Source organism: Pelophylax lessonae, assembly GCF_965119305.1.
Source record: "Pelophylax lessonae genome assembly, chromosome: 1".
Taxonomy (NCBI): Eukaryota; Metazoa; Chordata; class Amphibia; order Anura; family Ranidae; genus Pelophylax; species Pelophylax lessonae.
This window is the reverse complement of record NC_138768.1, coordinates 235129410-235157216: the sequence shown is the minus strand read 5'-3', so window position 1 is coordinate 235157216 and position 27807 is coordinate 235129410. Positions and strand designations below refer to the sequence as shown.

At 49.2% G+C, this 27807-nt stretch overlaps 1 protein-coding gene across 1 annotated transcript in view; it reads left to right on the top strand.

Moving 5' to 3' along the window:
- KNTC1 (kinetochore associated 1) overlaps positions 1-27807 on the top strand; it is a 792142-nt gene that overhangs the window by 335496 nt on the left and 428839 nt on the right. Inside the window, exons 23-25 of the mRNA XM_082256649.1 lie at positions 7536-7592; positions 7915-8016; positions 27637-27756. Coding sequence (XP_082112775.1) covers positions 7536-7592; positions 7915-8016; positions 27637-27756 — 279 coding nt within the window. The remainder of the gene's footprint in view (positions 1-7535; positions 7593-7914; positions 8017-27636; positions 27757-27807) is intronic.

Genomic DNA, 27807 nt, shown 5'->3' with positions numbered 1-27807 from the left:
CCAAGGGTGCACCAGGAGTGCCCGAGCGGCTCGGGAGGTGGCCGACATTCTGTCTTGGGCCGAGACGCACGTCCCGGCGATGTCTGCTGTTCACATTCCGTGGGTGGAAAACAGGCAGGCGGATTATCTGAGCCGCCAGACCCTGGACCAGGGAGAATGGTCCCTTCACCCGGATGTCTTTCTGATGTTGTGCGAGAAGTGGGGGTCCCCAGATGTGGACCTGTTCGCGTCTCGTCTGAACAACAAGGTGGAAAGGTTCGTGGCAAGAACGCGCGATCCTCGGGCAGACGCCTCAGACGCGTTGGTGGCTCCCTGGCATCAGTATCGTCTGATGTATGCCTTTCCACCAATTCAGCTGCTGTCCAGGTTCTTTCGGAGGCTGGCCTTGGAACTGAAAACGGTGATTCTGGTGGCACCAGACTGGCCTCGCCGGTCTTGGTACGCAGACCTCGTGAATCTGGCGGGCGACGCTCCGTGGCGTCTGCTTCTTCAAGACGATCTCCTGTCTCAAGGGCCGATATTTCATCCTGCTTTACAGTCGCTGGCTTTGACGGCCTGGCTGTTGAGACCCAGATCCTGAAGGATAGGGGTCTCTCCCCTTAGGTCATTCACACTTTGATTAAGGCTAGAAAGTCCTCTTCGGAGAAGGTTTACTACCGTACTTGGAAGGCCTATTTTGCCTGGTGTGAGTCCAGGGGGTATTCCCCTCGTTCATACTCGGTGTCAAGGGTGTTGGCTTTTCTTCAAACGGGCGTGGACCAGCGTTTGGCGTTGGCCACAATTAAGGGTCAGATTTCTGCTCTGGCCGTTCTTTCAGCGCCCTGTGGCGTCTAATTCTTTAGTGGGCACCTTTGTTCAAGGGGTGCGGCATCTGGTCCCTCCTAGGAGGGAGCCTTTGCCTCCATGGGACTTGAATCTTGTTCTGTCCGTGTTGCAACATGCTCCCTTTGAAAAAATCAGGGAGATCTCGTTGTCTATGTTGTCCAAGGAGGTCGCCTTTTTGGTGGCAATCACCTCGGCTTGTAGGGTGTCAGAGCTGGCTGCCTTGTCCTGCAGATCTCCGTATTTGATGGTTCATTTGGATAAGGTGGTCTTGCGTCCTAACCCGTCTTTCCTTCCGAAAAGGATTTCGGAATTTCACCTCAATGAGGACATTGTCTTGCCTTCGCTTTGCGCAAAGCCAAAAAGGAAAGCCAAATCCAAAGGAAGTGGCCTTGCATTCCTTGGATGTTGTTCGGGCGGTCAAGGTTTACCTGTCATCGACTGAATCCTTTCGCAAGACAGATTCTCTTTGTTCTTCCAGAGGGGCCTCGGAAGGGCATGGCGGCGTCGGCCTCTACCATCGCCAAATGGATCAGGCAGGTCATTGAACAGACCTATGCTTTGAAGGGGAAAGTTCCCCCCATGCCTGTGAAGGCGCACTCTACAAGATCTCCGAGTACGTCTTGGGCCTGTCATCATCGGGCTTCTGTGGCCCAGGTGTGTAAGGCGGCGACTTGGTCGTCCGTTCACACCTTCTCAAAATTCTACAAGGTGGATGTTCAGGCATCGGCAGATGCTTCCTTTGGCCGTAAAGTTCTTAGTGCGGCAGTGCCTTAGGGTCCCTTGTTTGGGTCCTTGGCTGTTGGGGTATTTTTACTCCTAGGTTGCTTGTTCTTTCCTGGGTTGTTGCTCCTGTTGAGCAAGTTTTTTTCATGTTGCCCAGTTGGTTTCCTTCCTTTGGTAAGGTTCCTTTCTCTGATGTGGGTATTGCGTTGCCTTAGGCGCGGCTGCTTTTTTTCCCACCCCTCATGTCTACACTGCTTTGGGACGTCCCTATTGTGACGAATATGAAGGGGCAGCGACTGTCGGAGGACGTAAGAGAAAACTGAATTTTTGTAAAATCTTACCTGTAAAATTCCTTTCTCTGAGTCCTCCGACAGTCGCCGCCCCTGCCCCTCTTTTGGGGTTTGTTTATTTACTCTACTGCTATGCTACTGAAACTGAGGTAGGAATGCAGGAAGCAGGAGGGTATTGACTGAGGGGACCACCCCCTGGGGGTGGGGTATGCTAAAAGCTTTGATATTAACATATTCTGTTGTCTAGCCACTCCTACGGAGCAAAGGTCAATAATCCTATTGTGATGAATATGAAGGGGCGGCGACTGTCGGAGGACTCAGAGAAAGGAATTTTACAGGTAAGATTTTACAAAAATTCCGTTTTCTCTGAAGTCCATTGACAGACGCAGCACCGCCCCTCTATTTTGGGTATGGTTGTGTCTTCTTTTCACTGTTTGCTACAAAACTGATATGAGTGCACAGTGTGTCTGGGGTTATGTTGTGAGGGACAGCCCCTATAGGCGTGTAGAGTGAAAACCTTTTACTGCCTAGTCTACTACTGTAAATGGCGCATAACCCAGTAGTGAAGAAGCAGAAGAGCTGTGTCTGTCAATGGACTTCAGAGAAAAGGATTTTACGATAAGTTCTTACAAAAATCCAGTTATTTTGGGCACCAGTAGTAGACGCGTCCTTGATGTACCTAGCTAGGCACATAATCTTGCCAATTGAGGATGCAGTAATATTTAAGGATATGCTTGATTGCAGAATCGACCTTGAACTCAAAAAATGCTTACTCCTCGGCTGGTGGCTCCTGCAGACCAGCGATTACTCTGGCAGCAGTAGGAAAAGCAATACCCGTTTGGACAACCAATGTTGAGAAGCTACTTTTAGCAGGAACAGAGCAAGGGAAGATAGTCACCGCTCTTCAAGAACTTACCCTAGCAGGAGATTTCATGGCAGAAGCTTCAGTGAATATTATAAGATCTTCATCAAGATCAATTTTATCCTCGGTCATGGCGAGAAGAGCTTTATGGCTAAAACCGTGGGACGCAGATGCAGCTTCAAAGGCAAAATGGTGCAGAATGCCTTATGATGGCACAAATCTGTGTTCGGATCAAAACTTGATTCATCATCTCGAAGGTTACCGGTGGTAAGTCGGGCGTCATTCCCTCTGACAAAAGACCGAAACAGCCCTGTAGGCGCAATCTCCCAGAAAAAAATATAGGGAGACAAGATTGTACAGACCAGGAAAAGAATTTAAACGCAACTGGAGGAACCCTCAGACTTCCTTTTTGAGGTTACAGAAGCCAAAATCTTCCGGTACATGGGGCCAATAGAAATCCTTTTGAAGGTGCGCCCGCCCAGCCTGCGATAGTTGGTGCCAGACTAAAGCTATTTACGCAGGTTTGGGCGGCACACATGAGAGACCAGTGGATGTTATCCACTATCCAAATGGGTCACAGATGGACGTTCGAATATCGGATACCCAGGGATCACTTGCAAACTACCAGAGTTCCGACTCTTCTACAAAAAAGGGAAACAATGATCAAATACTTCCAGGAACTACTTTTCAAGCAAGCGATAGTAGAGGTCCCTCCCGATCAAAGAGGGAAAGGATTTTATTCTCCGTTCTTTTTTACAAAAAAAAAAACAAAACAAAAAAAAACGGGAGATTTACGACCTGTTCTAGATCTAAAAAAACTCAACAAGAGAATAATTCTAGAATCCTTCAAGATGGAAAGTCTCCAGTAGATCCTGCTGTTGATAAACATAGGAAATTGGATGCTGTCAGTGGATTTGTACGACACCTATTTGCACATCCCCATCCATCCTGCATTTCAAAAATATCTTCGTTTCGCGATAAAACATTTCCAATTCTGAAGCCTACCGTTTGGGATATATAACTACACCCAGAACCTTTTCAAAAATTCTGTTATTATTGATAGCCCATCTGAGGGAGAAGGGACTGAGGATACATCATTATCTCAGCGGCATTTTGTTCCTCGCCCACAACCGCCAGACACTCCTCTTACATCGAGAAATTGTAATTCACATGCTCTTACAGTTTGGTTGGTTAATAAACTGGGGGAAGAGAAACCTCAAACTAACTCAGAGAATGATCTTCCTAGGAGCAGTAGTGGAACTCCCTCAAGAGAAGCTAGATCTCCTAACATGCAAAATTAAAAAGTTGTTAGCGTCCACTTCTCTACCGGCAAGGGCGTGTCTGAGCTTTCTAGGTTTCAGGTCAGCCACCTTCACCATGGTCCTATGGGCTCAATGGCACACAAGGACATTTCAAAATTCTTTCCTAACACAATGGAATGGCACAGAAATGCTACAACCCATAATTATCAGCAGGGTGGTGAAACGGTGAATTTGGTGGTGGACCTGGATTTGCAACCTCAAACGTCATCGGCACATAGTACCTCTCCGACCAGAAATAGTTAAGTCAGATGCCAGTTAGCAGGGATGGGGAGCCCATTATCGAGACCAGGCGGTCCAGGGCCGCTGGCATTTCTGCCCGAAGGGTATAGTCTCCAATGTGTTGGAGCTCAGGGCTGCCTTTCAAGCCCTTTTTGCGTTCAGCTCAGCACTTCAGGGAAGACGTGTACTATTGCGCTTGGACAACCAGGTGGCGGTAACCTACATACAAAGGCAGGGTGGCACCAGGAGTTGCACACTGATGAGGGAAGTACGCCCCATCCTAGATTGGGCACAAGTATATTTGTCAGATCTGAAGGCAGTATATATTCCAGCGGCACAGAACCAACTAGCCGACGACCTCAGCCGGAGATTTATCTTGAATAACGAATGGTCACTGAGCAGTCAAGCCTTTGCTCGTCTGACACAGAAGTGGGGTACACCCGATATTGATCTGGCAGCAACCCCAATGAATGCCAAATGCGCAAAGTTTCTCTCAAGGGTGACATACCCATCGGCAATAGGGATAGACTGTCTGCATGAACACTGGAACTTCCATCTAGGATATATATATTTTTCCACCAATCCCACTAATGGCAAGATTCCTAGCCAGGCTCAGGAGGTCAACGTTAACGGTAATTGCCTTAATACCTTATTGGCTGCGGAGACCATGGTTTACAACCATCCTTCAGCACAGAGTTGAAGAACCATTGCCCCTTCCGCTAACCCCGGATCTGCTCTCGCAGGGACAAGTTCTACACCCGGCGCCGGAAAGCCTACACCTGATGGCTTGGAAGTTGAAAGGGATAGGTTTCTAAACCATGAATGTTCCCTCAAAGTAGTAACTAAGTTACAGAAAGCAAGGATGAGGTCAACTAATGACACCTACAATAGAATTTGGGACAAATTCATTAAGTTCACACAGCAGCAGTCATGGGATCCATTGACACCTACAGTGTCACAAGTCCTGGAATTTCTTTAGACAGGCCTAGTCAAAGGCCTAGCCTCTAGCACCATCAAGGTCCAAGTTTTTGCATTATCTGCTATGACGGGAACCAAGTGGGCCTTGGACCCTGTCGTCGTCCAGTTTATAAAGGCATGCTTAAAGATTAAACCACCAAGAAAGCCAATTTTTCCTACTTGGGACCTCTCGATAGTTATAGAATCCCTGTCAAAATCACCCTTTTTTTTTTCCTACAGAGTTCATATCCTTGTGGGACTTAACACTAAAAGTAACATTCCTAGTCGCCATAACTTTGGCCAAGAGAGTGTCCGAGTTGCAAGCTCTCATGGTTAAAGAACCGCATCTGATCATTTATCCAGACAGAGTGGTACTAAGGCCTTCGGAAAAATTTATACCCAAAGTAATCTGCATTCCAGTTCAATCCAGAAATTAGTCTACCAGAGCTCCTTACTACTCGAGGGGACCCACACCTTCTGGACATTAAAACGACCATCACCTCGTACATAGCGGCTATGGATCCATTCAGATGGAGAATCTCTTTACTATTCATTACGGTATCAAAAAAAGGCCAGGCGGCATCGTCATGCACTATAGCATCTTGCATAATTTAAGCTATCAAGAAAGCGTACTTAACACAACATCTCCCAATACCAGAAGGGCTGAAGGCTCATCCTACCAGAGCAGTCTCTACCTCATGAGCAGCGTACTGTAGGGTATCGCCAGAGACAATATGCAAGGCAGCAACCTGGTCATCTTGGTCCACTTTCATGAGACATTACAGAGTAGATCCTGCACAGTTGACTATGGGCAAATTTGGAAGAGCTGTAATTCAAGCTAACCCTACAATTTTTTGTGAATAGAAATAAATATATTGCAAGCACCCACCCGTAAAGCGAATTATTTCCCAGTGTGTGCTGCCAGGATGCGACAGGAAAACGGAAAACTGTATATTCACCTTCTGTAATTTTCCTTTCCTGGCACATCTTCATGGCAGCACAGAAATCACCCTCCCATTTTTTTCCTTTTAGAGGATAGTTACGGAGAATGCTGTCAGGGGTCCCTCTTTAGATCTTATAGCTAACCAGTCCAATCAGGTTGTGAGGGACGGAGTCACAACCCAGTGTGTGCTTCCATGATGCGCCAGGAAAGGAAATTTATGGAAGGAGAGTATACAGTTTTCCATTTTTGAACCAGGGGCAGAGGAAATAAGATATTTAAGCGATCCATAGTGTATACAATTTTCTTTCCTTCATCCACAGTCAGTGTTGGGGGGGGGGGGGGGATGGGGGGGTGGAGATCCCTCCTGCTGCGCTTTTGTATTCCGACAGTGGGAGGTTTCCTCACTGTCAGAATACAATGATCACTGCTGGTGGCTATAGGCATATATAAGCTATATATAAGAAAAACACAACAGTTTGATCGATCGTTGATTGATAGATTGACTTCAGTACAAACAGCCTGCCCCATAGATGGATCGAAATTCGGCCAGTCCCTGTTGAACCTGATGAATTTTGATCCTTCTTTTGCCAGCCTTAGTATAGAACTACATGCACTGTACAGTGGTTGCTGAGTTAAATTATTGAACATGTGCTAAGGATTGGCTGCTGAGTTTTAACACACGTGCTGATTGGCTGCTGAGGGGTTAATAGACCTGCTTTGGGTACTGGTGACTGAGGGATTAATGCACATATAAAGAAGACAAAGAGAAAAGAATCATACGTTGGGTACTACGTGTTGAGGGATTAATACACGTGCTGGGAACTGAACACTTAGGAAGTAATGAACGTGAGCTGTTGAATGGACTTTAAAGGCCTTTGGCCCATAGGTGTAAATGCACTTAAACAGGGAAATTAACTCAAGGGGTTATTTATCGTGCTTGGGAAAGGTCAAAGCGAGGTAATGTGCACATACACACTGGGGTATGTCTAACATATGTAGGGTTAATGCACATGTTTTTTTTAAAGCAAATCATGGAGTGGAAAATTCACAGACAGGTCACTGAGGTAATAAGCTTGGGGTTGGTGACTGGGGGTTTTACAGGCATTGTATCGAAGCTGATCATTGAAAGGTAATGCACATTAGTTGCAGTCTGTTTATTGATGGGTAATCAAATCAAATTATTTCTAGAAATTTTGTGTGCTGGATGAGGGATACAGGAGAAAGACCTCAACTGTATGTTGAAGGTGGAATCTCACTGGGAAAAGGTTAGGAGGGGAATTCCCACAGTGACAGAGTAAATGTAGATAAGATTTAGTTTTTTTGTTTATAAATTCTTTAAATCTTTTGAAAACTGCTATGAAATTCTACTAACTTGTTGATTATTTCCCCTGTAGAAAATTATTGCAAAATGGCTGGAACATAGAGCACGTTCTCTAGAACTAACTGATAAAGTGAGTCTAAAATGTAATGTACCTTCCTTGCTATGTATGTTTCTTACTAAGAAACTTTATATGTTTTTTTTTTTTTATCAAGTTACTGTATGAGTTAGGTTCCTCTTTAAGTTTAGGTTTTAAGAGGTCTTTGCTTCATCTCTGTATTGCACTTGTGTGGTAAAGCAGAACCCAGTGCTCAGCCCTGCTCTCATGCACTATATTCCCCTAGCACTATAGTCAAGGACAGGGTTGGCAGTTTGTATGAACATTTTAAAACGAAAAAAAAAAAAACCCTTCCACAAAATTAATTTCTTTCCAAAATTCTGCTGTTTTTTTAAAGGCCAACTGGCCAGAAAACGGTTATCAAATGGCAGAAGTATATTTTACATCGAAGAATCCAGCAGAGCTAGGCATTGCATCTTCTTGGCTTTGGATCCCTCTGGTGAGTAAAACTCCACAGTTTGTATCACTTTTTTGATTATATGTAAATGTATGTGCTCTGCTTTTATGTTGGCTTTTAAAAACGAAAGGAGCTTTATGACATAAACTTTTAATGTTTTTAACATTGCACTGTTTATATCCTACTCACTTCCCTGCCTTTCTCCAGCACTGCACCCAGGGACAAGCAGGGAGGGGAGAGACCTTGTAGTGTGATGAGCACTGAACGGGTGCTCATCAGGAAAGGGGAGTGTCGGGCTCTCCTAATGCACGGCAGTAGCGCATCGTTTCAGCGAGTAAATGAGGTGCCTGTTCCAATGAGAGAAAAAAATAAATAAAAAAATGTTATTCCTTCAGGTTACCTTCGCACATGGAAGCACATGGATGCTCAATATGCCCAATGTGTATAATCAACACAAAAATAAATAAAACTTGGTGTAGGAAATCAGTGTTCAAAATTATTACAAGTTAATACCAACTAACTGCATGATCAACTCAGTACACACACCTAATCACAACTGCTCGAAAATATCAAAAACTCAGAGCAAAACAATATATACATGCAAACTTATGTAGATATTAGTGATTGCTGCCAGCACTTATCAAAAGGTGTCCACCTGTAACTTTAAATGTATAATAAAAATATCACATCGAGTTTAGCGCAATCAATGTGCATAGTCCCAATAAATATATAAACAACCCAGTTCTATAATTCTACGGTTCTATAATCCAGTGACTTTAGTGACCACCACCTGTGGCTGGAATGCTTGCTCACCTTCTTGGAGTCCAGAACTAAGCCAAAGATTGATGAATATCTGCGGAGGAGTTTATTTGGGTCCAGGGAGATCCAGAGGGATATAGTTACAGGCAATTGAGGCTCTGCAGTGGTGCCATTGCTTGGAGGTAAGCAAGCGTTCCAGCCACAGGTGGTGGTCACTGAAGTCACTAGATTATAGAACACGACTGATTATTGCATGGCAGTGGATTTTGTAAATATTTATCTGGACTATGCACATCGATTGCGCTACACTTGATGTGATATTTTTACTTGGGTGCTCAGTACAAGCGCATACTGAGCAGCCAAATCAAGCTCCAGTGTTAGCTCCATTAACCACTTAAGGACCAGGCCTATTCTCTCCTACATGTAAAAATCTGTATTTTTATGCTAGAAATTTACTAAGAACCTCCAAACAATAAACATTTTTTTTTTTTTTTTAAGCAGAGGCCCCAGAGAATAAAATGGTGGTTGCGATTTTTATTGTTTTTTTCTCTTACGTCCTCCGACAGTCGCCGCCCCTTCCCAAGTCTTCATCAATGGGTATTGACCTTTGCTCCGCAGGAGTAGCTAGGCAACAAGATTTGTTAATAACAAAAGCTTTTAGCATAGACACACCCCTAGGGGCTGTCCCCTTAGTCAATACCTCCCTGCACCAGCATTCCCAACTCAGTTTGATCTTGCCTAGCTTAGGAGTAGCAGGCTTTCCTGTGCTGGGGCTTCAGTCTCAGCCTTCTACCCTTTTTTGATTTTATTTCAAGTATTTTTTCTTTGCTTTACTAGCTGTTATTTTGTCAGCTTTAGTTTAGGGATCTTCGGATGAAGATGATCATGCGGAGCTGGATCTCGGACTGGCCGCCCTGGATCCCAGGGCTGAGAGCCAGATGGATCCCCAGCCTGCCATCGAGCATTCAGCTACGGTTCGCCCTGGCGCTATGAACGACCCATCCCTGTTCGCTGCAGGGATGCTGCCTGTGAGGTGGCTACCTCACTGGACGCCATTCTGCGGTCTTGTGCTGCGGTCCACTGCGTCCTGGCTGCGGCACTCCCTGTCATCCTGATAGCGGTTTGTCGCTTGAGAAGGCTCCCCACGCCATCCGGTACGGTAAGCACCTTCTGTGTGGGGACCATCTGTATGGGTGTTCAGTCTGTGGCTGTGTGTACCCTCATGTCTGTGTGCTGTGCGGGCTCCCTGTCAGATCCCTGTATGGATGCATGCCTTTTGGGCTGCAGGGGGGGGGGGGGACCTCCCGCTCTGCTGTGAGTTCTGTGGGGCTGAATAGACAGACATGCCTGAGCGGCGACCGCTATGCGGACCGCCTTTTCTTTTTGCAAGAAGATGCTATGGATGGCCCTGTCCTGTACAGCGCTGTGTTTTGGCGCCGATTGCCGCCATTTTGGCGGGCCGCGCTCGCTCGAGCACATGTCGGCGCCATTTTCTTGTAGCCTCGATCCCTCAGCCTGAGCGGCCATTTTTGCGGAGCCTTCATAGGCTATAATAGTCAGCCGGTTATTGCATCACTTCCTCTTTCTCTGGGACAGCGATCGGTGGCAGCAGCCTGTTTGTGCTCTCTCCAGGTTTTTTCCTTCTTGTCCTGTCATTCCTTGCTCAGTGTTCTCTATCCCTGTGGGATCGGTGCATGCAGTAGTGTGCGGTGGGCTGCGCTCGCCGGGTGTTAAAGGGACAGTACCCCTTTTTGATTTTAATACTGTGGGCATGGATTCTCAGGATAGCAAGTTTCCCCCCGCCCTGGTGGGGGCCCAGGGGGCTGCTGCACCCCCCGAGGGGGCCGATCTGGCCACTGTAGTGGCACCCTTAGTGTCTCAGGTGCAGATGCTGATGGGTGAACGATCCGCAAAAAGGGCCAGGTTATCCATTTCCTCTGATTCTGAGGGCGATATGGCTGCTGGGGCTGGCGTGCCCTTCTCAGGGTCTCTCTCATCTCTGGACCTCGTGGGGTCTGAGGGGGAGGCGGAGGTGGAAGGGGTTGATACTTCTCCCCTGGCTCGCCTGAAGAGCTTGCACTCATGGATGAGCTGATCGCTTCCATTAAGGATACTTTGTACTTGGAGGATGAGCCAGCTCCTCCTACTAGGGTGTCCTCCTTTGGGACGCAAAGGACCCGAAAATCTGCGCAGGTTTTTCCCTGCCCTGCTGAATTTCATCATACGGTTAATGAGCAGTGGCGCAATTTAAAGAAGCCCTTTACAATGCCGAATAAATTTAAACTGCTTTATCCATTCGCGCCATCCACCTATTTTTGCTTCGGTTATGGCGGCCCAGGCGGTTGCCGATTGGACGAAGGTGCTCAGGCGCACCCTGATGGCTGCTTCGGCTCCTCCCACCACATTGGCCATGGTGGATCAAATCCATCAAGGCGTCATGTACTTGTGTGATGCGGACTTGAATTTGGCTCCTTTGGCTGCACGCCTGTCTGGCGTGGCGGTGCTCAACCGTCGCCTGATATGGCTGAAGAATTGGTCTGTGGACAAATCTTCTCGCAAGACGTTGGCGGATTTTCCCTACGTGGAGTCTCGCCTCTTCGGCGAGGCTTTGGATACTCTGATTAAGGGTGTTACTGGGGGCAAGAGTACTCTCTTACCCCAGAATCCCAAGCACAAGTCTTTCCGTGGCAAACGGAACCCCTCGTTTAGGCCCTCCCAGGGGTCCTTTCGTGCCTTTCGGTCACAATCCAAGGGCAAGCCCTTCAAGGGCCAAGGCTCCCAGAAGAAGCCATGGGCGGGTAAGCAAAAATCCGGTCAGTCTGGTTCCACTACCCACGCTAGTTCCGCCTGAAGGGACGCCCTCACCCGTTTCTGGGGTGGGGGGACGTCTGCGCGGTTTCCTCCAACCTTGGCTGATCCGCATTCAGGACAGATGGGTTCAGGAAATCGTTCGATCTGGTTACAAGATCGAATTTCTCTCTCGGCCGGCGGGCAGATTTTTCCCCTCAAATCTTCTGCTGTTTCCGGAGCGTTTGCAGGATCTGCACCTGGCGGTGCGGGACCTGCGGACCCAAGGAGTGGTGGTCCCGGTGCCTCATCGGGACAGGTTTCGGGGGTTTTATTCCAATCTGTTCACTGTGCCCAGAAAGGAGGGCAAGGTGCGTCCGATTCTGGATTTGAAAGCTCTGAACCGCTTTGTGCAGGTGCGCAAGTTCCGCATGGAATCCCTGCGCTCGGTGGTGGCTGCCCTGTGTCCGGGGGAGTTCATGGCCTCCATCGATCTGAAGGATGCGTACCTACACATCCCCATCTTCGAGGATCATCAACGGTACCTTCGATTCGCCATTGCGGAGGAACACTACCAATTTGTGGCGTTACCTTTCGGTCTTGCTTCGGCTCCGTGGGTGTTTACCAAGGTGCTGGCGCCGGTCCTGACCCTGTTGCGGGCACAGGGTATTGCGGTCTTGGGGTATCTGGACGATCTCCTCATACGGTCAACTGCCAACCAGAGCCTGATGGCCGACCTGTCCACCACGGTGCAGACTCTGCAAGAGTTCGGTTGGACCATAAACTTTCCGAACTCAACTCTGTGTCCTTCGGTTCACCTTCCCTATCTGGGGATGATTCTGGACTCTGTACAGGCGAAAGTTTTCCTTCCGGAGGACAAACTCCGGACGCTTCAGGACGAGGTCGGGGCCCTCAGGGCCAACCACAGCTCGTCCCTCCGGACATGCATGAGATGTCTGGGGTTGATGGTCTCAGCCTTCGAGGCGATCCCCTTTGCCCAGTTCCACACGCGGGGTCTCCAGGCGGAGATTCTGGCGAAGTGGGACGGGCGTCCGCAGTCCTTGGATCTGCGGATCTCGTTGAGATACCGCACCAGACAGGGTCTTCTGTGGTGGCTCCAGTCCCCGGAGGTGTCGGGTGGCAAGTCTTTTCGTCCTTTGCTGTGGACGGTGGTCACCACGGATGCCAGCCTGACGGGCTGGGGTGGTGTCCTGGGCAATCTGTCCGCCCAGGGGACATGGTCGGAGGAGGAGTCCTCCCTTCCGATCAACATTCTGGAATTGCGAGCGATAAAGCTTTGCCTTCTGCAATGGTCGGAACGGCTTCAGGGCCGTCCGGTTCGGGTTCAGACGGACAATGCCACAGCGGTGGCCTACATCAACCACCAGGGGGGCACCAGGAGTGCCCGAGCGGCTCGGGAAGTAGCCGACATTCTGTCTTGGGCCGAGACGCACGTCCCGGCGATAACGGAAGTTCACATTCCGGGGGTGGAGAACGGGCAGGCGGATTATCTGAGTCGCCAGACCCTGGACCAGGGAGAATGGTCCCTTCACCCGGATGTCTTCCAGATGTTGTGCGCGAAGTGGGGTTCCCCAGATGTGGACCTGTTCGCGTCTCGTCTAAACAACAAGGTGGAAAGGTTCGTGGCAAGGACGCGCGATCCTCAGGCAGACGCCTCAGACGCGTTAGTGGCGCCCTGGCATCAGTATCGTCTGATGTATGCCTTTCCACCGATTCAGCTGCTGTCCAGGTTCCTTCGCAGGTTAGCCTCGGAACCGCACACGGTGATTCTGGTGGCACCGGACTGGCCTCGCCGGTCTTGGTACGCAGACCTCGTAAATCTGGCAATCGATGCTCCGTGGCGTCTGCCGCTTCGAGAAGACCTTCTGTCTCAAGGGCCGATATTCCATCCTGCTTTACAGTCGCTGGCTTTAACGGCCTGGCTGTTGAAAGCCAGGTCCTGAAGGACAGAGGTCTCTCCCCTGAGGTCATTCCCACTTTGATCAAGGCTAGAAAAGCCTAGTCGGGAAAGATTTACTACCGTACTTGGAAAGCGTACTTTGCCTGGTATGAGTCCAGGGGGTTTTCCCCTCGCTCGTACTCTGTGTCCAGAGTGTTGGCTTTTCTCCAAACTGGAGTGGACCAGCGTTTGGCGTTGGCCACGATTAAAGGCCAGATTTCTGCACTGGCCGTCCTTTTTTAGCGCCCTGTGGCGTCAAACTCGTTGATTCGCACCTTTGTTCAAGGGGTGCGCCATTTGGCCCCTCCGCGGAGGGAGCCTTTGCCTCCGTGGGACTTGAACCTGGTTCTGTCCGCGTTGCAACATGCTCCCTTTGAAAAGATCAGGGAGATCTCGTTGCCTCTGTTGTCCAAAAAGGTGGCATTTTTGGTGGCGATCACTTCGGCTCGCAGGGTGTCGGAGCTGGCGGCTTTGTCCTGCAGCTCTCCCTACTTGGTGATCCACAAGGATAAGGTGGTCCTGCGACCTATCCCGTCCTTTCTGCCGAAAGTGATCTGGGATTTTCACCTTAATGCGGAAATTGTCTTGCCTTCGCTCTGCTCGAAGCCAAAGCATCCTAAGGAGGTTGCTTTACATTCCTTGGATGTTGTCCGGGTGATCAGGGTTTACCTGTCGTCCACTAAGCCTTTTCGCAAGGCGGATTCCCTCTTTGTCCTTCCTGAGGGACCTCGGAAGGGCATGGCGGCGTCGGCTGCGACTATCGCCAAATGGATTAGACAAAACATTGTGCAGGCCTATGCCTTGAAGGGGAAGCTCCCTCCCTTCCCTGTGAAAGCGCGCTCTACCAGGTCTTTGAGTACGTCTTGGGCTTATAGGCATCAGGCTTCTGTGGCCCAGGTGTGTAAGGCGGCGACTTGGTCGTCCGTTCACACCTTCTCAAAGTTCTATAAGGTGGATGTTCAGGCATCGGCTGATGCCTCCTTTGGCCGTAAAGTTCTCAGTGCGGCAGTGCCTTAGGGACCCCTGTTTTTGGGTCTTTGGCTGTTGGGGTGTTTTACCCCTGGGTTGCTTGTTTTTTCCTGGGTTGTTGCTCCTGTTGAGCACGATTTTCCTGTTGCCCAGTTGGTTCTCTTACTGTGTGTAAGGTTCTTTTCTCTGATGTGGGTACTGCGTTGCTTTTCTGCGGCTGCGTCTCCCACCCCTCAGGTCTACACTGCTTTGGGACGTCCCATTGGTGAAGACTTGGGAAGGGGCGGCGACTGTCGGAGGACGTAAGAGAAAACTGAATTTTTGTAAAATCTTACCGTAAAATTCCTTTCTCTGAGTCCTCCGACAGTCGCCGCCCCCCGCCCCTCTTTTGGGGTTTTTGTGTACTCTTACTGCTATGCTACCAAACTGAGTTGGGAATGCTGGTGCAGGGAGGTATTGACTAAGGGGACAGCCCCTAGGGGTGTGTCTATGCTAAAAGCTTTTGTTAACAAATCTTGTTGCCTAGCTACTCCTGCGGAGAAAAGGTCAATACCCATTGGTGAAGACTTGGGAAGGGGCGGCGACTGTCGGAGGACGTAAGAGAAAAAAACAATAAAAATCGCAACCACCATTTTATTCTCTGGGGCCTCTGCTTAAAAAAAAAAAAAAAAATGTTTATTGTTTGGAGGTTCTTAGTAAATTTCTAGCATAAAAATACAGATTTTTACATGTAGGAGAGAATAGGCCTGGTCCTTAAGTGGTTAATGGAGCTAACACTGGAGCTTGATTTGGCTGCTCAGTATGCGCTTGTACTGAGCACCCAAGTAAAAATATCACATCAAGTGTAGCGCAATCGATGTGCATAGTCCAGATAAATATTTACAAAATCCACTGCCATGCAATAATCAGTCGTGTTCTATAATCTAGTGACTTCAGTGACCACCACCTGTGGCTGGAACGCTTGCTTACCTCCAAGCAATGGCACCACTGCAGAGCCTCAATTGCCTGTAACTATATCCCTCTGGATCTCCCTGGGATAGGCTTCCTCTGGATGTACCTGGACCCAAATAAACTCCTCCGCAGATATTCATCAATCTTTGGCTTAGTTCTGGGCTCCAAGAAGGTGAGCAAGCATTCCAGCCACAGGTGGTGGTCACTAAAGTCACTGGATTATAGAACCGTAGAATTATAGAACTGGGTTGTTTATATATTTATTGGGACTATGCACATTGATTGCGCTAAACTCGATGTGCGGAGAAAAGGTCAATACCCATTGGTGAAGACTTGGGAAGGGGCGGCGACTGTCGGAGGACTCGGAGAAAGGAATTTTACGGTAAGATTTTACAAAAATTCCGTTTTTTAAAATCTCATACGGTATTTGTCCAGTGATTTGTTAAACACAATTTTTTGGGGAAAAAATACACTTTCATAAATTAAAAAAAAAAAAGAAAACTCAATATATAACCCATGTTTTTTTGTAAATTACAAATTACAGTACTGAAAAAATCTCCATAGGCGATGGTTTAACATTTTTTACAAGTTGCCAGTTTAGAGTTTCAGAGGAGGTCTAGCGCTAGAGTTATTGCTCTTGATATAACGTTTGCAGATATCCTTCACGTGTGGTGCGAATACCATTTACTGTTGTGACCACGACCTACGTATGTGTTCGCCACAAAAAAAAGTTATTTATTTGATTACATTTTTTTTACACTTTCCCTTTACAAAAAATGTTTTAATCACTTTTATTGCTGTCACAAGAAATATAAACCTAAGACCCCAGATCTCTTCTCTATCCTTGAAAGCATCAGGTAAAAAAAAACAAACCATTATTCTGATTCTTTACTCAAAAAAAAAATTGGGTTTTCGCTTTCGTTCATTGACGGACACAGGTCCTTGATTCTTCTTAACCATTGGGTCATTCTACCCCCCCCCCCCTTCCCAAGGAGTAAGACACTAGGTAGTATAAAGCTTGACTACGCCCACTCTCACCCACACTCAGCTATAGACACTCAGTTTTTTTTATGCCTGGTCAGGAGTAAGGACCGAGTTCCTTGCTGGGATCTCTGGTCCTGACAATATTTTCCTTTTAAATGGAATTTTTTCCTATCTTTATTTCTTCCTGTGAGAAGCTACATTCAATCAATGACTGGGCGACGGACTGGATAATCTAGATCCAGAGTGTCCCTCAAGTCTGGCCAGCAAACGCATGCAGACCGCAGCTAAGCAACATGGCTCCACTGGACGGGGGTTGGTCTGTGAGTTAAACGTCTCGCAAGGACGCATACGACCTGGCCTCGGCCTGAGTCACAGCGTTTCTCCTTGCCGACAGCACCCACATTACAATGGAGCAGTGGTCTGTCAAGAGCAGTGCCCACCCTATTCCTGGTATGTTAAGTACCTGCCCCCCCCCTACTCTTGGAGGGTTTTGGGGTGGATGTTGGCCCTTCCCTGGGATGGTGCGACCCCCAGGTTCCCTTCATCTCCCCCCCCCCCAGCCCCTTCAATATTTTGGTGGTCACTGTGGGTTTTTCGCCCTAACCTCCCCGCTCCCTGGGTGAGTTTATGAGCTAGCTGTTGCCACATGCTCTTAAGGGGGGCTGGTTGCTGCTGCTGACCTGGTTTTCCTGGTACGCAACAGGGGGTTAAGCAGGGTTCCCTGCTTCCCTAGGGGTTAGTGACTAGGGCAGGGATGTCCCCTGGGCTTCCTGCGGCGGGTGTTGGTCTGGGGAAGCCGATAGTTTAGGATCTGCAGGTTTGTGCCTCACAAAGCCGGATCCGTCCAAAACATTAGGCCACGTCTTTGCGGCCTACTAGTCGGACAGCCCTGCCGCCATTATTGTGTGAGGCACTTGCCCCTTTTAGCGTTGTGGGGCCATCAGGGTACCCTACCTGCGTGTCCGGATCACGGCGGGTGGCCCCCTTTTAAGGGGGCCATTTCCTATTATGGAGGGTGACCACCTTGTGTGTGTTTGTTTTTTTTTTTTTGCAGGGTCCAGTAGGTTGTCCATTCGTGGGCTCTTGGCTTCCCCTTTGCTGGATCGCAATTGGCGGTCTTTCCTGACTGTTATGATTTCCAGGTGAGCTTTAGTGTATAGCGACTAGGTCTGCGTCCACGCACCCTGAGTACAGTTAATGCAGATGATTCGGCTGATCCTCTAGCCGCGCATGCAAATGCGCTGGTGGATACAAAGTTTGTGTTAGTGCGTGACACTTTAAAAATGGAGGTTTCGGCTGATGCTGCATCAGGGGCGCCTGTCCCTTTCGGCACTCAAAAGCGGCGAGGGTGATCCCTTTTCTCCTTACTTTGACAACATTGTCACAAAACAGTGGGGTTGTCCAAAATGCAGTAGTTCCTAAGCGCTTTTTGCTTGTGGTGTCCTTATGAGGATTAACTGCATTAAAGGTGGACGGTCACATCTGTAGTGGACTCATCGGTTTCCAGGTTAAATAAAGCTACCTTCATTCCGGTTGAGGAGTTCCCTGCCTTTAAATATCCAGCTGATAGGAGGTCAGAGGCTCTGGCCCGCCATATGTTTGCTGTGGCTGGATCGGCACTTAAGCCAGTATTTACTATTGCCCTGGTGTCACAAGCTCTGACCGAGTGGGCTAAACTTTTACCCCGGGACCTGGATGGGAAACTGCTTCCCTTGTCTTTGCGTAGCTGGCAGATCAGTTGGTCCGGGGCTACATTTTATCTGTGATGCCTCTTAGATGCAGCTCCTTTGATTTCAAGGCTGTCTGTATCAGCAGTGGTCCCTCGGCATATTATCTGGCTGAAATACTGGTCTGCTGGCCAGACTTTTAAGAAGGCTTTATCTGATCTCCCAGTTGTAGGGGATTGCCTGTTTGTGGTGCTTCCTTGGATGACATTGTTAAGGGTCTCACCGGGGATGGGGGGGGGGGGTAGTCTTTTTCAGCAGGCTACCAAGGCCAAGGAGCCCTGGCTCAGAAGAGGTTTTTTCATCCCTCAGGGTCTCAAGACAAGGGATCAAAAGTCGAGGCCTCCACTGAAGGTTCCAGGAGGACCTGGTCTGGCAAGCCACGACCGGGCTCTTTCAGACCTTCAGACAAGGCTGCCTCTGCATGAAGGGTCGCCCTCACCCATATCTGGGGTGGGGCGATGTCTTCGATGGTTTCCGGATCCATGGACCTCCCTGGTATAGGACACGTGGGACCAGAAAGTTAGTCAGTCAGGCTACGAGATCGAGTTTGGTCTTATCCTCCAGACAGGTTCTTACCTTACATCCTGCACTTTTCCCCAGATCACTTACGGGTCTCTTTGGGGTAGTGCAAAACGTGTTGCTTTAAAGGGTGATTTTTTTTTTTTGTTTAATATGTTTTTATTGAAACATAAAGAAAATCACAAACAAAGACATACCTCTATAACCAAGAGGAAACAGACATAATCCATGAACATAGTCGTAAACGTTAATGACAACCTAGAGCAACATGTACATCATACAGGCAGGTAAACATAAGACTCAAAATTTCAGGAATTATGAAGCTTATCAACCAGGTATATGAGCGGAGGCGCTCATGAACAGTGAAGAGATAAGAGCAGAAAAGAGGGGGAAAGTTAGACTGGGGAGAGAGAATAGAGGGGGGGGGTGGGGGGCTAGTAAGATGTTTCCCAGAACTCTAGACAGCATAATCAAGGAGAATCATCAACCATATATGCAGCATAGGTTTTAGAGTGGGTAAATGCTAACCAACATGACCATATCTTATGTGCTAGGGGTGCAAGCCCACTGAAATCCAGGGTCATGTCCTCCAAGTGATATATACAGTCCACAGATCGCAACCATTGGTGTATCGGGGGGGTTACCGATTGCTTCCAATATTACGGAATTAGGGCTTTAGCTGCGTTCAGCAAGTGAGGAGTGATGGATTTACGATATTGAGCCGGGTGTGTTTTGGTGTCGTGAAACCGCACAGTCCACGGGTCCATAGGAAGAGGAGATCCCTGAATTTCTTTGATGAGTGACAGAACAGTCATCCAAAAGGGGCGAATGACAGGGCACGTCCACCAGATGTGTGCATGCGTGGCTCTGAGCTCACAGCCTCTCCAGCACTTGTCCGACAAGGTTGGGAGCATCCTGTGCAATTTAGCGGGGGAGTAGTGCCAACGTGTCAGTAATTTGTAGTTAGCCTCAGCTGTCCTGACGGAGACTGCCGAGGTGTGAGATAGCTGAAGAATAACTTTTTCCTGTGCTGGAGAGAGGGGGCACTGGAAGTCCGATTCCCACTGTTTCAGGAAAGAGGGAGTGGGGTTGGGAAGCTATGCGTCCAAGGCTTTATAGAACTGGGATAGCAGTCCTTTACGGGGTTTCACAAGGGACAAGATTTGTTCAATAGGATTCAAAGTTTGTAGATGGAGCAGGGGATGGGAAAGAGCTTTCACAAACTGCTGTAGCTGGTGGTACTTCCAGTAATCCATGAATGTCGTGGGTGCAGAGCGACATAGTTTGGCGAATGGCAACATCCCCCCAGTTGTGGTGATATGATGGAGAAGAATATCTGCTGCCTGAGGGAGCCATGAAGAGAAGGAGGGGTCATGGAAACCCGGTAGGAAATAGCAATGGCCCAAGATCGGCATAAGTGGGGAGTTATACGGGATCTTATGAGCTTTGTGAAGCACGTCCCAGACACGGAAAACCGAACTAGTGAGAGGCGAAACAGTGTCAGCAAGGTTTCGAGCCGACGGGGGATTCCAGAGCTGTGTAAACAGGGGGGCAGCTGCCATATCCTGCTCCAGCTGGACCCACAGTTTCACACCAGAGTAGTGCTTCCAGTCGGCTATCCGCACCAGGGAGGCAGCAGTTAGGTACCTCTCAAAGTTGGGCACCGCCAACCCACCCCGGCTTTTGACCCGCAAAAGGGGCGAGAACGCCACCTGGGGTTGTGAGCGGCGCCACACATACATCCTAACCAATGAGTTCAGTATCTGAACGAAGTTACTAGGAACATTAAACGGAAGCATTTGGAACATGAAGAACACCCTGGGCAGCACATTCATTTTAACAACATTCACCTGGCCTATCCACGAGGTGGCCAGATGTTGCCATTTCGAGGGGTTAGCTCTGATCGAATTGAGTAAGGGTATGAAATTAACCCGGGCCACCCGGGCCATATCGTCTACGAGATCGGTAATGTGAACCCCTAAATACTTGAGGGAGTGAGATTGCCATGTAAAGGGGACAAAGCCAGTTTGGCTATTGGCGATACAGGCGGGAAGGAGAGGGAACAATCTATTGGCAATGACCTTGGCGTATAGCTTGGCATCTATGTTCAGTAGGGAAATGGGGCGCTAACTGGGACAGAGAGAGGGATTTTTCCCCTCTTTTGGCAACACAGTGACGTGGGCATGTTGGGTCTCAGGGCAAAGAACAGCGCCTTCTGCGATGGCGTTCACATGGCGTATTTTGCCTGGTGTGAGTCCAGGGGGTACTCTCCTCGCTCATACTCGGTATCGAGAGTGTTGGCCTTCCTTCAAACGGGCGTGGACCAGCGTTTGGCGTTGGCCACGATTAAGGGTCAGTTTTCTGCGCTTGCTGTTCTCTTTCAACGCCCTGTGGCGTCTAATTCTTTGGTTAGCACCTTTGTTCAAGGGGTGCGGCACTTGGCCCCTCCTCGGAGGGATCCTTTACCTCCATGGGACTTGAACCTTGTTCTGTCCGTGTTACAGCATGCTCCCTTTGAGAAGATCAGGGAGATTTCGTTGTCTCTGTTGTCCAAGAAGGTTGCCTTTTTGGTAGCGATCACTTCGGCTCGTAGGGTGTCGGAGCTGGCGGCCTTGTCCTGCAGCTCTCCCTACTTAGTGATTCATTTAGATAAGGTGGTCTTACGACCTAACCCTTCTTTTCTTCCGAAGAGGATCTCGGAATTTCACCTCAATGAGGACATTGTCTTGCCTTCGCTTTGCGCGAAGCCTAAGCATCCAAAGGAGGTGGCTTTGCATTCCTTGGATGTGGTTCGGGCGATCAGGGTTTACCTGTCATCGACAAAATCCTTTCGCAAGTCGGATTCTCTGTTTGTCCTTCCTGAGGGACCTCGGAAGGGCATGGCAGTGTCGGCTGCGACCATCGCCAAATGGATCAGACAGACCATTGTGCAGGCCTATGCTTTGAAGGGGAAGGTTCCTCCTTTCCCTGTGAAGGCGCACTCTACTAAGTCTCTGAGTACGTCTTGGGCCTATCGTCTTCAGGCTTCTGTGACCCAGGTGTGTAAGGCGGCGACTTGGTCGTCCGTTCACACCTTTTTGAAATTTTACAAGGTGGATGTTCAGGCATCGGCAGGTGCTTCCTTTGGCCGTAAAGTTCTTAGTGCGGCAGTGCCTTAGGGTCCCTTGTTTGGGCCCTTGGCTGTTGGGGTGTTTTACCCCAGGGTTACTTGTTCTTTCCTGGGTTGTTGCTCCTGTTGAGCACGTTTTTTCCTGTTGTCCAGTTGGTTCTCTTACTCGGTAAGGTTCCTTTCTCTGATGTGGGTACTGCGTTGCTTTAGGCGCGGCTGCGTTTTTCCCACCCCTCATGTCTACACTGCTCTGGGACGTCCCCATTAGTGATGATTATGAAGTGGCGGCGACTGTCGGAGTACGTAAGAGAAAACTGAATTTTTGTAAAATCTTACCGTAAAATTCCTTTCTCTGAGTCCTCCGACAGTCGCCGCCCCTGCCCCTCTTTGGGGTTTGTTTTTGTACTCTACTGCTATGCTACTGAAACTGAGTTGAGAATGCAGGAAGCAGGGATGTATTGACTGAGGGGACCGCCCCCTAGGGGTGTGATATGCTAAAAGCTTTTATATTAACAAATCTTGTTTCCTAGCTACTCCTACGGAGAAAAGGTCAATACCCCATTAGTGATGATTATGAAGTGGCGGCGACTGTCGGAGGACTCAGAGAAAGGAATTTTATGGTAAGATTTTACAAAAATTCCGTTTTCTCTTACGTCCTCTGACAGACGCAGCTACTTCATAGTTTCCTCACAAATGGGTGATGTGCCCTCTACAGGAGTAAGACTAGGCAGTGAAACTTAAAGAAAAACGTTTTACTAGACACACCCTTAGGGGCTGTCCCTTCAGACATTACCCCAGACACATCGTGCTTACTAATCAGTTTCTTGCTGCCTAGTGTTAGGAGAAGGACCTAGGTTTCCCTGCTGGGACTCCGGTCTCAGTTTTTTATTTTATTTGAGAAATGTTTATTTTTCTTTACTCACTACCGCTAGCTAGTGTCAGGGGGATCCTCCTGGTGATCTACAAGCAACAGCCGGGCTGGGGTTTCACACTGGATAATCTAATTCCTTATGGTCTCCCAGCCTGGCCAACGAGTTTAAGCAGGTTGTAGTCTGCCCAGGCCTCGCCATGGCGGTGCCCCGACGGATGGGGACGGGCCTGCGAACAGAGGTTTTCGCTGGGACGTATCACCCTGGAACGCCCTGAGTGCAGCGTACCCTTCTTGGCGGGCAGCACCCCCACTCAGGGTGGGAGGTGAGCTGCCTCGGAGCAGAGCCCGCGCTCCATGGTATGGTGAGTGATACAACCCCCTTTGTCCCTGGGACAGTCATCTGTGGGAAGAACTGGGCCCACTCCTTGGGATGGCAGAGCTGTGCGGTCTCTGTAAGATACCCCCGGGCCTGTCAGGACAGGTCCTGCCCTCCTTGCTCCCGATGGGGGCGCTATAGCAGGGTCTAATGCCTGGGGGGGGGGGGGGGGGGTTGCATAGCTACTACCTTGTCCTAGGGGGTTCCCTGTGGTGGATTCCCACGGTGGCCTTGTTCCCCCGGGCTCCTGATTGCTGGCACCGTTTACGGCCGCCATTTTGGGTGTGGGCAGCCAGGCTGCATCATTGGAAGGGCAGCAGCTATTTTCTGCCTTGCTGTGTGTAGGCACCGTTTTTGGGTGCCATCTTGAATGTAGGCAGGCCGCGCTGTATGGGCAGCGGCCATTTTCCCTGTGCTTTTCCTATTCTTTTCTTTGGCACCATGTTATTGTGGCTCAGAGGGGTTTCGCCCTCTAGTGATGATTGGTCACTTCCTCCTGGCATTTTTCACTTGCTGCAGACAGCGTGGAGAGTGGTAGCCAATTCAGTTCTCTGGCACAGTAAAAGGGGTCTTTGGTTCTTTTTGGGCATTCTTCAGACACATTTGGCTACTATCAGTGTACCTGCTAGCTAAAGGGGGACTCCAGCGGTAGCGCGATGTAGCGGTGCGGACCTCAATCGCGGATTTAAAGGGCCAGTGTTCCTTTTTTTTGTAAAATTGCCTATATGGAGTCCCAGAATGAAAATTTCCCTACTGATCTTGTTTGTGCATCCGGGACGTCCGGATCGCCTTTCCTAGCCTCCCTCTCTGCAGCCATAGATACTTTTGCATCCAAAGTAGATCTTGTCATGTCACAAGTTGCTATTCAAAAATGCAGATGCCCTCTTAATCTTCTGATTCAGAGCCTAATGTGGTTGCCATGGACACTGCCCTCCCTGAGGGATCCCTGTCCTCACACTCAGACGGCAAGGAGGATGAGTCCTCCTCAGTGGCAGTGCGGGAACGCTCTCTGGTAGAAGCACTGATTCGCTCAGTCAGGGAGACTTTGCGAATTGATAATGAGCCCACACAGTCAGGAAAGTGGGTTGTCTTCGGCTCCCGCAAAGCCCAAAGTAGGGACAGGTTTTCCCTTGGCCCGAGGAGTTTCATGATATTGTGAACGAGCGATGGCGCTTTAAGCATGTGCTGGCGGTGCCCAAACGCTTTTAGCGGCGTTAACCCATTGCAGACTCAGTTTCCAATCGCTGGACAGTGTCCCCTAAGGGGGACCACGCTGTGTCCCGGTTGAATAAGTCCACGGGGGAGCCCGTGGAAAACTCCCCGGTCTTTAAGGACCCAGTGGACAGGCGCATGGAATCGCTTTCCCGCCACCTACACTTGGTGATCGACTAGCTTCTCAAGCCTCTGTTCGCCTCCGTACTGGTTTCTCAGATGGTTGCAGAATGGATTAAGGTGCAACTAAAAAGCAATTTGCTGGCTGAGTCGGTTCCTCCAACTCTCATTGAACTCACGGACCAGATGACTCAGGCCATGGTCTATCTGTGTGATGCGGCCCTGGACAAGGCTCCCCTGGTCGCTAGAGTGTCTGCGGTGGGGATTGCCTTTCGCCGCATGGTGTGGCTGAAGAGCTGGTCGGCGGATCAGGCTTCTAAGAGGGCCGTGTCTGATCTTGCGTTTTTGGTGACTCCTTGGATGAGTTAATCAAGGGTCTAACTATGGGTAAGAGTACTCTTCTCACCCAGTTTGGGAACGATAAGGTACCCCGAGGTACCTTCTTTCAAGGCTCGCCGGGGGCTTATTTGTGCCTCAGGGCCGCCAGAAAAAGGAACACCGTTCAGAGTTTCTGGAGAGGACAAGAAGGCTTGGTCAGATGAGCCAGAGACTAGGCAGTCCGGTTCGACGGACGAATCCTCCTCTGCCTGAAGGGTCACCCTCACCCGTTTCGGGGGTGGGGGGACGTCTGCGTTGCCTTCCGGAACCCTGGGCATCTCTGGTTCAGGACTCATGGGTTCACAAACTAATTAGTTCAGGGTTCCAGACTGTATTTTGGTCTCGCCCGGCAGACTGGTTCTTTCCACCATGTCTCAGTTTATCTCCAGATCATTTGTGGGATCCCAGGGTGGCGGTGCAGGCTCCACTTGCGCAGGGAGTGGTGGTGCTGGTTCCTCAGCAGGAAAGGTTTTGGTTTTTTTTATTCATCCCTGTTCCGGTGCCCAGGAATCATGAGGCTTCACAAGGTTTTGACCGGGGTGTTAGACTTGTTCCTGCACAAAGGGATTGCGATTCTCGTGTATCTGGACGATTTTCTGTTGAGCGGGTTTTCACCCGATCCTGTTGGGCGATCTGTTGATCACTCCCTTACCGCTCCGTGTCCTGGAACTCAAGGCATTCCAGCTCTACCTGCTATATTGGACACCTCGGCTGTCTCTTGTTTCAGGTGCAGTCCGACACTGCCACGGCTGTGGCTTTCATCGGTCATCAAGGGGGCCCCAGGAGTGCCCGGGCTGCCAGGGAGGTGGCTGAAGTTCTGTCTTCTGAAGCACACGTTCCGGCTCTCTCCGCGGTTCACGTTCCAGTGATCTGGTGGTCCCAGACAGGCCTCGCCGGTCTTTGTATGCAGACACCTTGTAGAGATGGTTGTCATGTTTCCCTGGCGGCTGCCTCTGAGAAGATCTGCTGTCTCGAGGGCCTGCTTTGCGGTCTCTGGCTTAAACAGCGTGGCTGTTAAATGCCAGGTGTTGAGAGACAGAGTTCTCTCTGGTGCTGTGATTCCTACCTTGTTAAGGGCTAGGAAGGCTACTTCCAGGACGACTTATCTTCATGCCTGGATGGTGTATGTTGCCTGGTGTGTGTCCCGGGGGATGCATTCTCGCTCCTTTCAGTGGCGAGGGTTTTAGCTTTCTGCAGAAAGGAGTGGAGCAACGTTTGGCTTTTTGCTCTGTAAAAGGTCAGGTGTCGGCCTTAGCCTTTTACTTCCAAACGGCCCTTGGCGACTAACTCCTTAATTCGCACCTTTGTTCGCACTTTTTTTCAAGGGGTGCGTCATTTGGCTCCGCCGAGGGGATTCCCTTTACCTCTGTGGGATCTGACTTTGGTTTTGTCCGTTCGGCTACGACCTCCCTTTGAATTTGTCAGAGATGTCTCTCTGCCTTTGCTGTCCCAGAAGGTTGGCTTTCTGGTGGCTATCACCTCTGCTCACAGGGTGTCTGAGTTGGCGGATCTGTCTTGCCGTTCCCCTTTTCTGGCCATTCATAGGGATAAGGTTGTTCTGCGGCCCAACCAATCTTTCCCCCCCTGAGGGTGTTGTCTTCCTTCTGCCTCATTGAAGGTGTTGTTTTGCCTTCGCTTTGTGCGAAGCCCAGGCATTCCTTGGAATTTGCTTTGCATTCGTTGGATGTGGTTCGGACGATCAGGGTTTACCTGTCGGCCACGGAATCTTTTTGGACATCTGATTTCCTAGTTGTCCTTCCTGAGGGACCTCGTAAGGGTTCGGCTGCCTCCGCTGCAACCATTTCCAAGTGGATCAGGCAGATTATTGTTCATGCCTATTCACTACAAGGTCAGGTACCTCCTTTCCCGGTGAGGGCACATTCTACTAGAGCTGAGTGCCTCTTGGGCTTTTCGCCATCAGGCTTCTGTGGCTCAGGTGTATGCAGCGGCGACCTAGTCATCTGTGCACACTTTTATAAAATTCTACAAGATTGATTTGATGGCATCTTCGGATGTTTCCTTTGGCCGCTAAGTCTTGCAGGCTGCAGTTTGCTGAAGAGATGTGGTTTTCTCTTCACTGGGGTGATTTTTTGTTTTTGGGTTAGCTCCTGTTGGTTGAGCTTCTGTTGCCCTGTTGGCTATGTTTTTTTTTTTCTGGCCTTGATGGATCGTTGCTGTTTGTTGGTTGCGTTTCTTCCCACCCCTCATGCCTACACTTTTTTGGGATGTCTCATTTGTGAGGAAACTATGAAGTGGCTGCGTCTGTCAGAGGACGTAAGAGAAAATTGAATTTTTGTAAGAACTTCTTTTCTCTGAGTCCTCTGACAGACGCAGCCCCCGCCCCTCTATTTTTGGGTTGGTTGTCTTTTTCTTCACTGCTTGCTACGAAACTGATTAGTAAGCACAATGTTTCTGGGGTAATGTCTGAAGGGACAGCCCATAAGGGTGTGTATAGTGAAATGTTTTTGGATGAGTTTCACTGCCTATTCCTACTCCTGTAGAGGGCGCATTACCCATTTGAGGAAACTATGAAGTGGCTGCATCTGTCAGAGGACTCACAGTAAGTTCTTACAAAAATTCTATTTTTTGCATATCCCCTCCACACTGCAATGCAGCCCAGAGGTGTGGTGCAATAAGCTGTGTTTAAATGCGGACATGCTGCATTTTATCGCAGCACAATGCACTGTGCACTTCAGATAAAATTTCCACATAAAAAGAACTGCGTGATGAGCTGAAAGTTGCATCACACTGCCATGCCACCTGTGTCAGGCTCCTGCAGCTGAAACGGACAGCTGCCAGCACACTAAGCTGCTCCGGTTTAGGTGTGGGCAGTGTGAACAGTCCCTTATTGCATTGTATCTTACCTTGTTGATTGAAAACAATAACATTTCTCTAAAACAAGCATAAAATTAGAGGTTTTTTTTTTTTTTTTAATTGAAGAAAGAAGACTGTGACTTTGAGGAAGTTCAGCAGTTGATGAAGCTTGTTAACAGCCTCCAGGAGTTGGTGGAACTATATAGGAAATATAACTGCAGGCTTGCCCTTTCTGATTTTGAAAAGGTAAGTTGTATGTCTCTAGTAGTTTCAGAAACTGGTGTTGCAGTTTTTTAC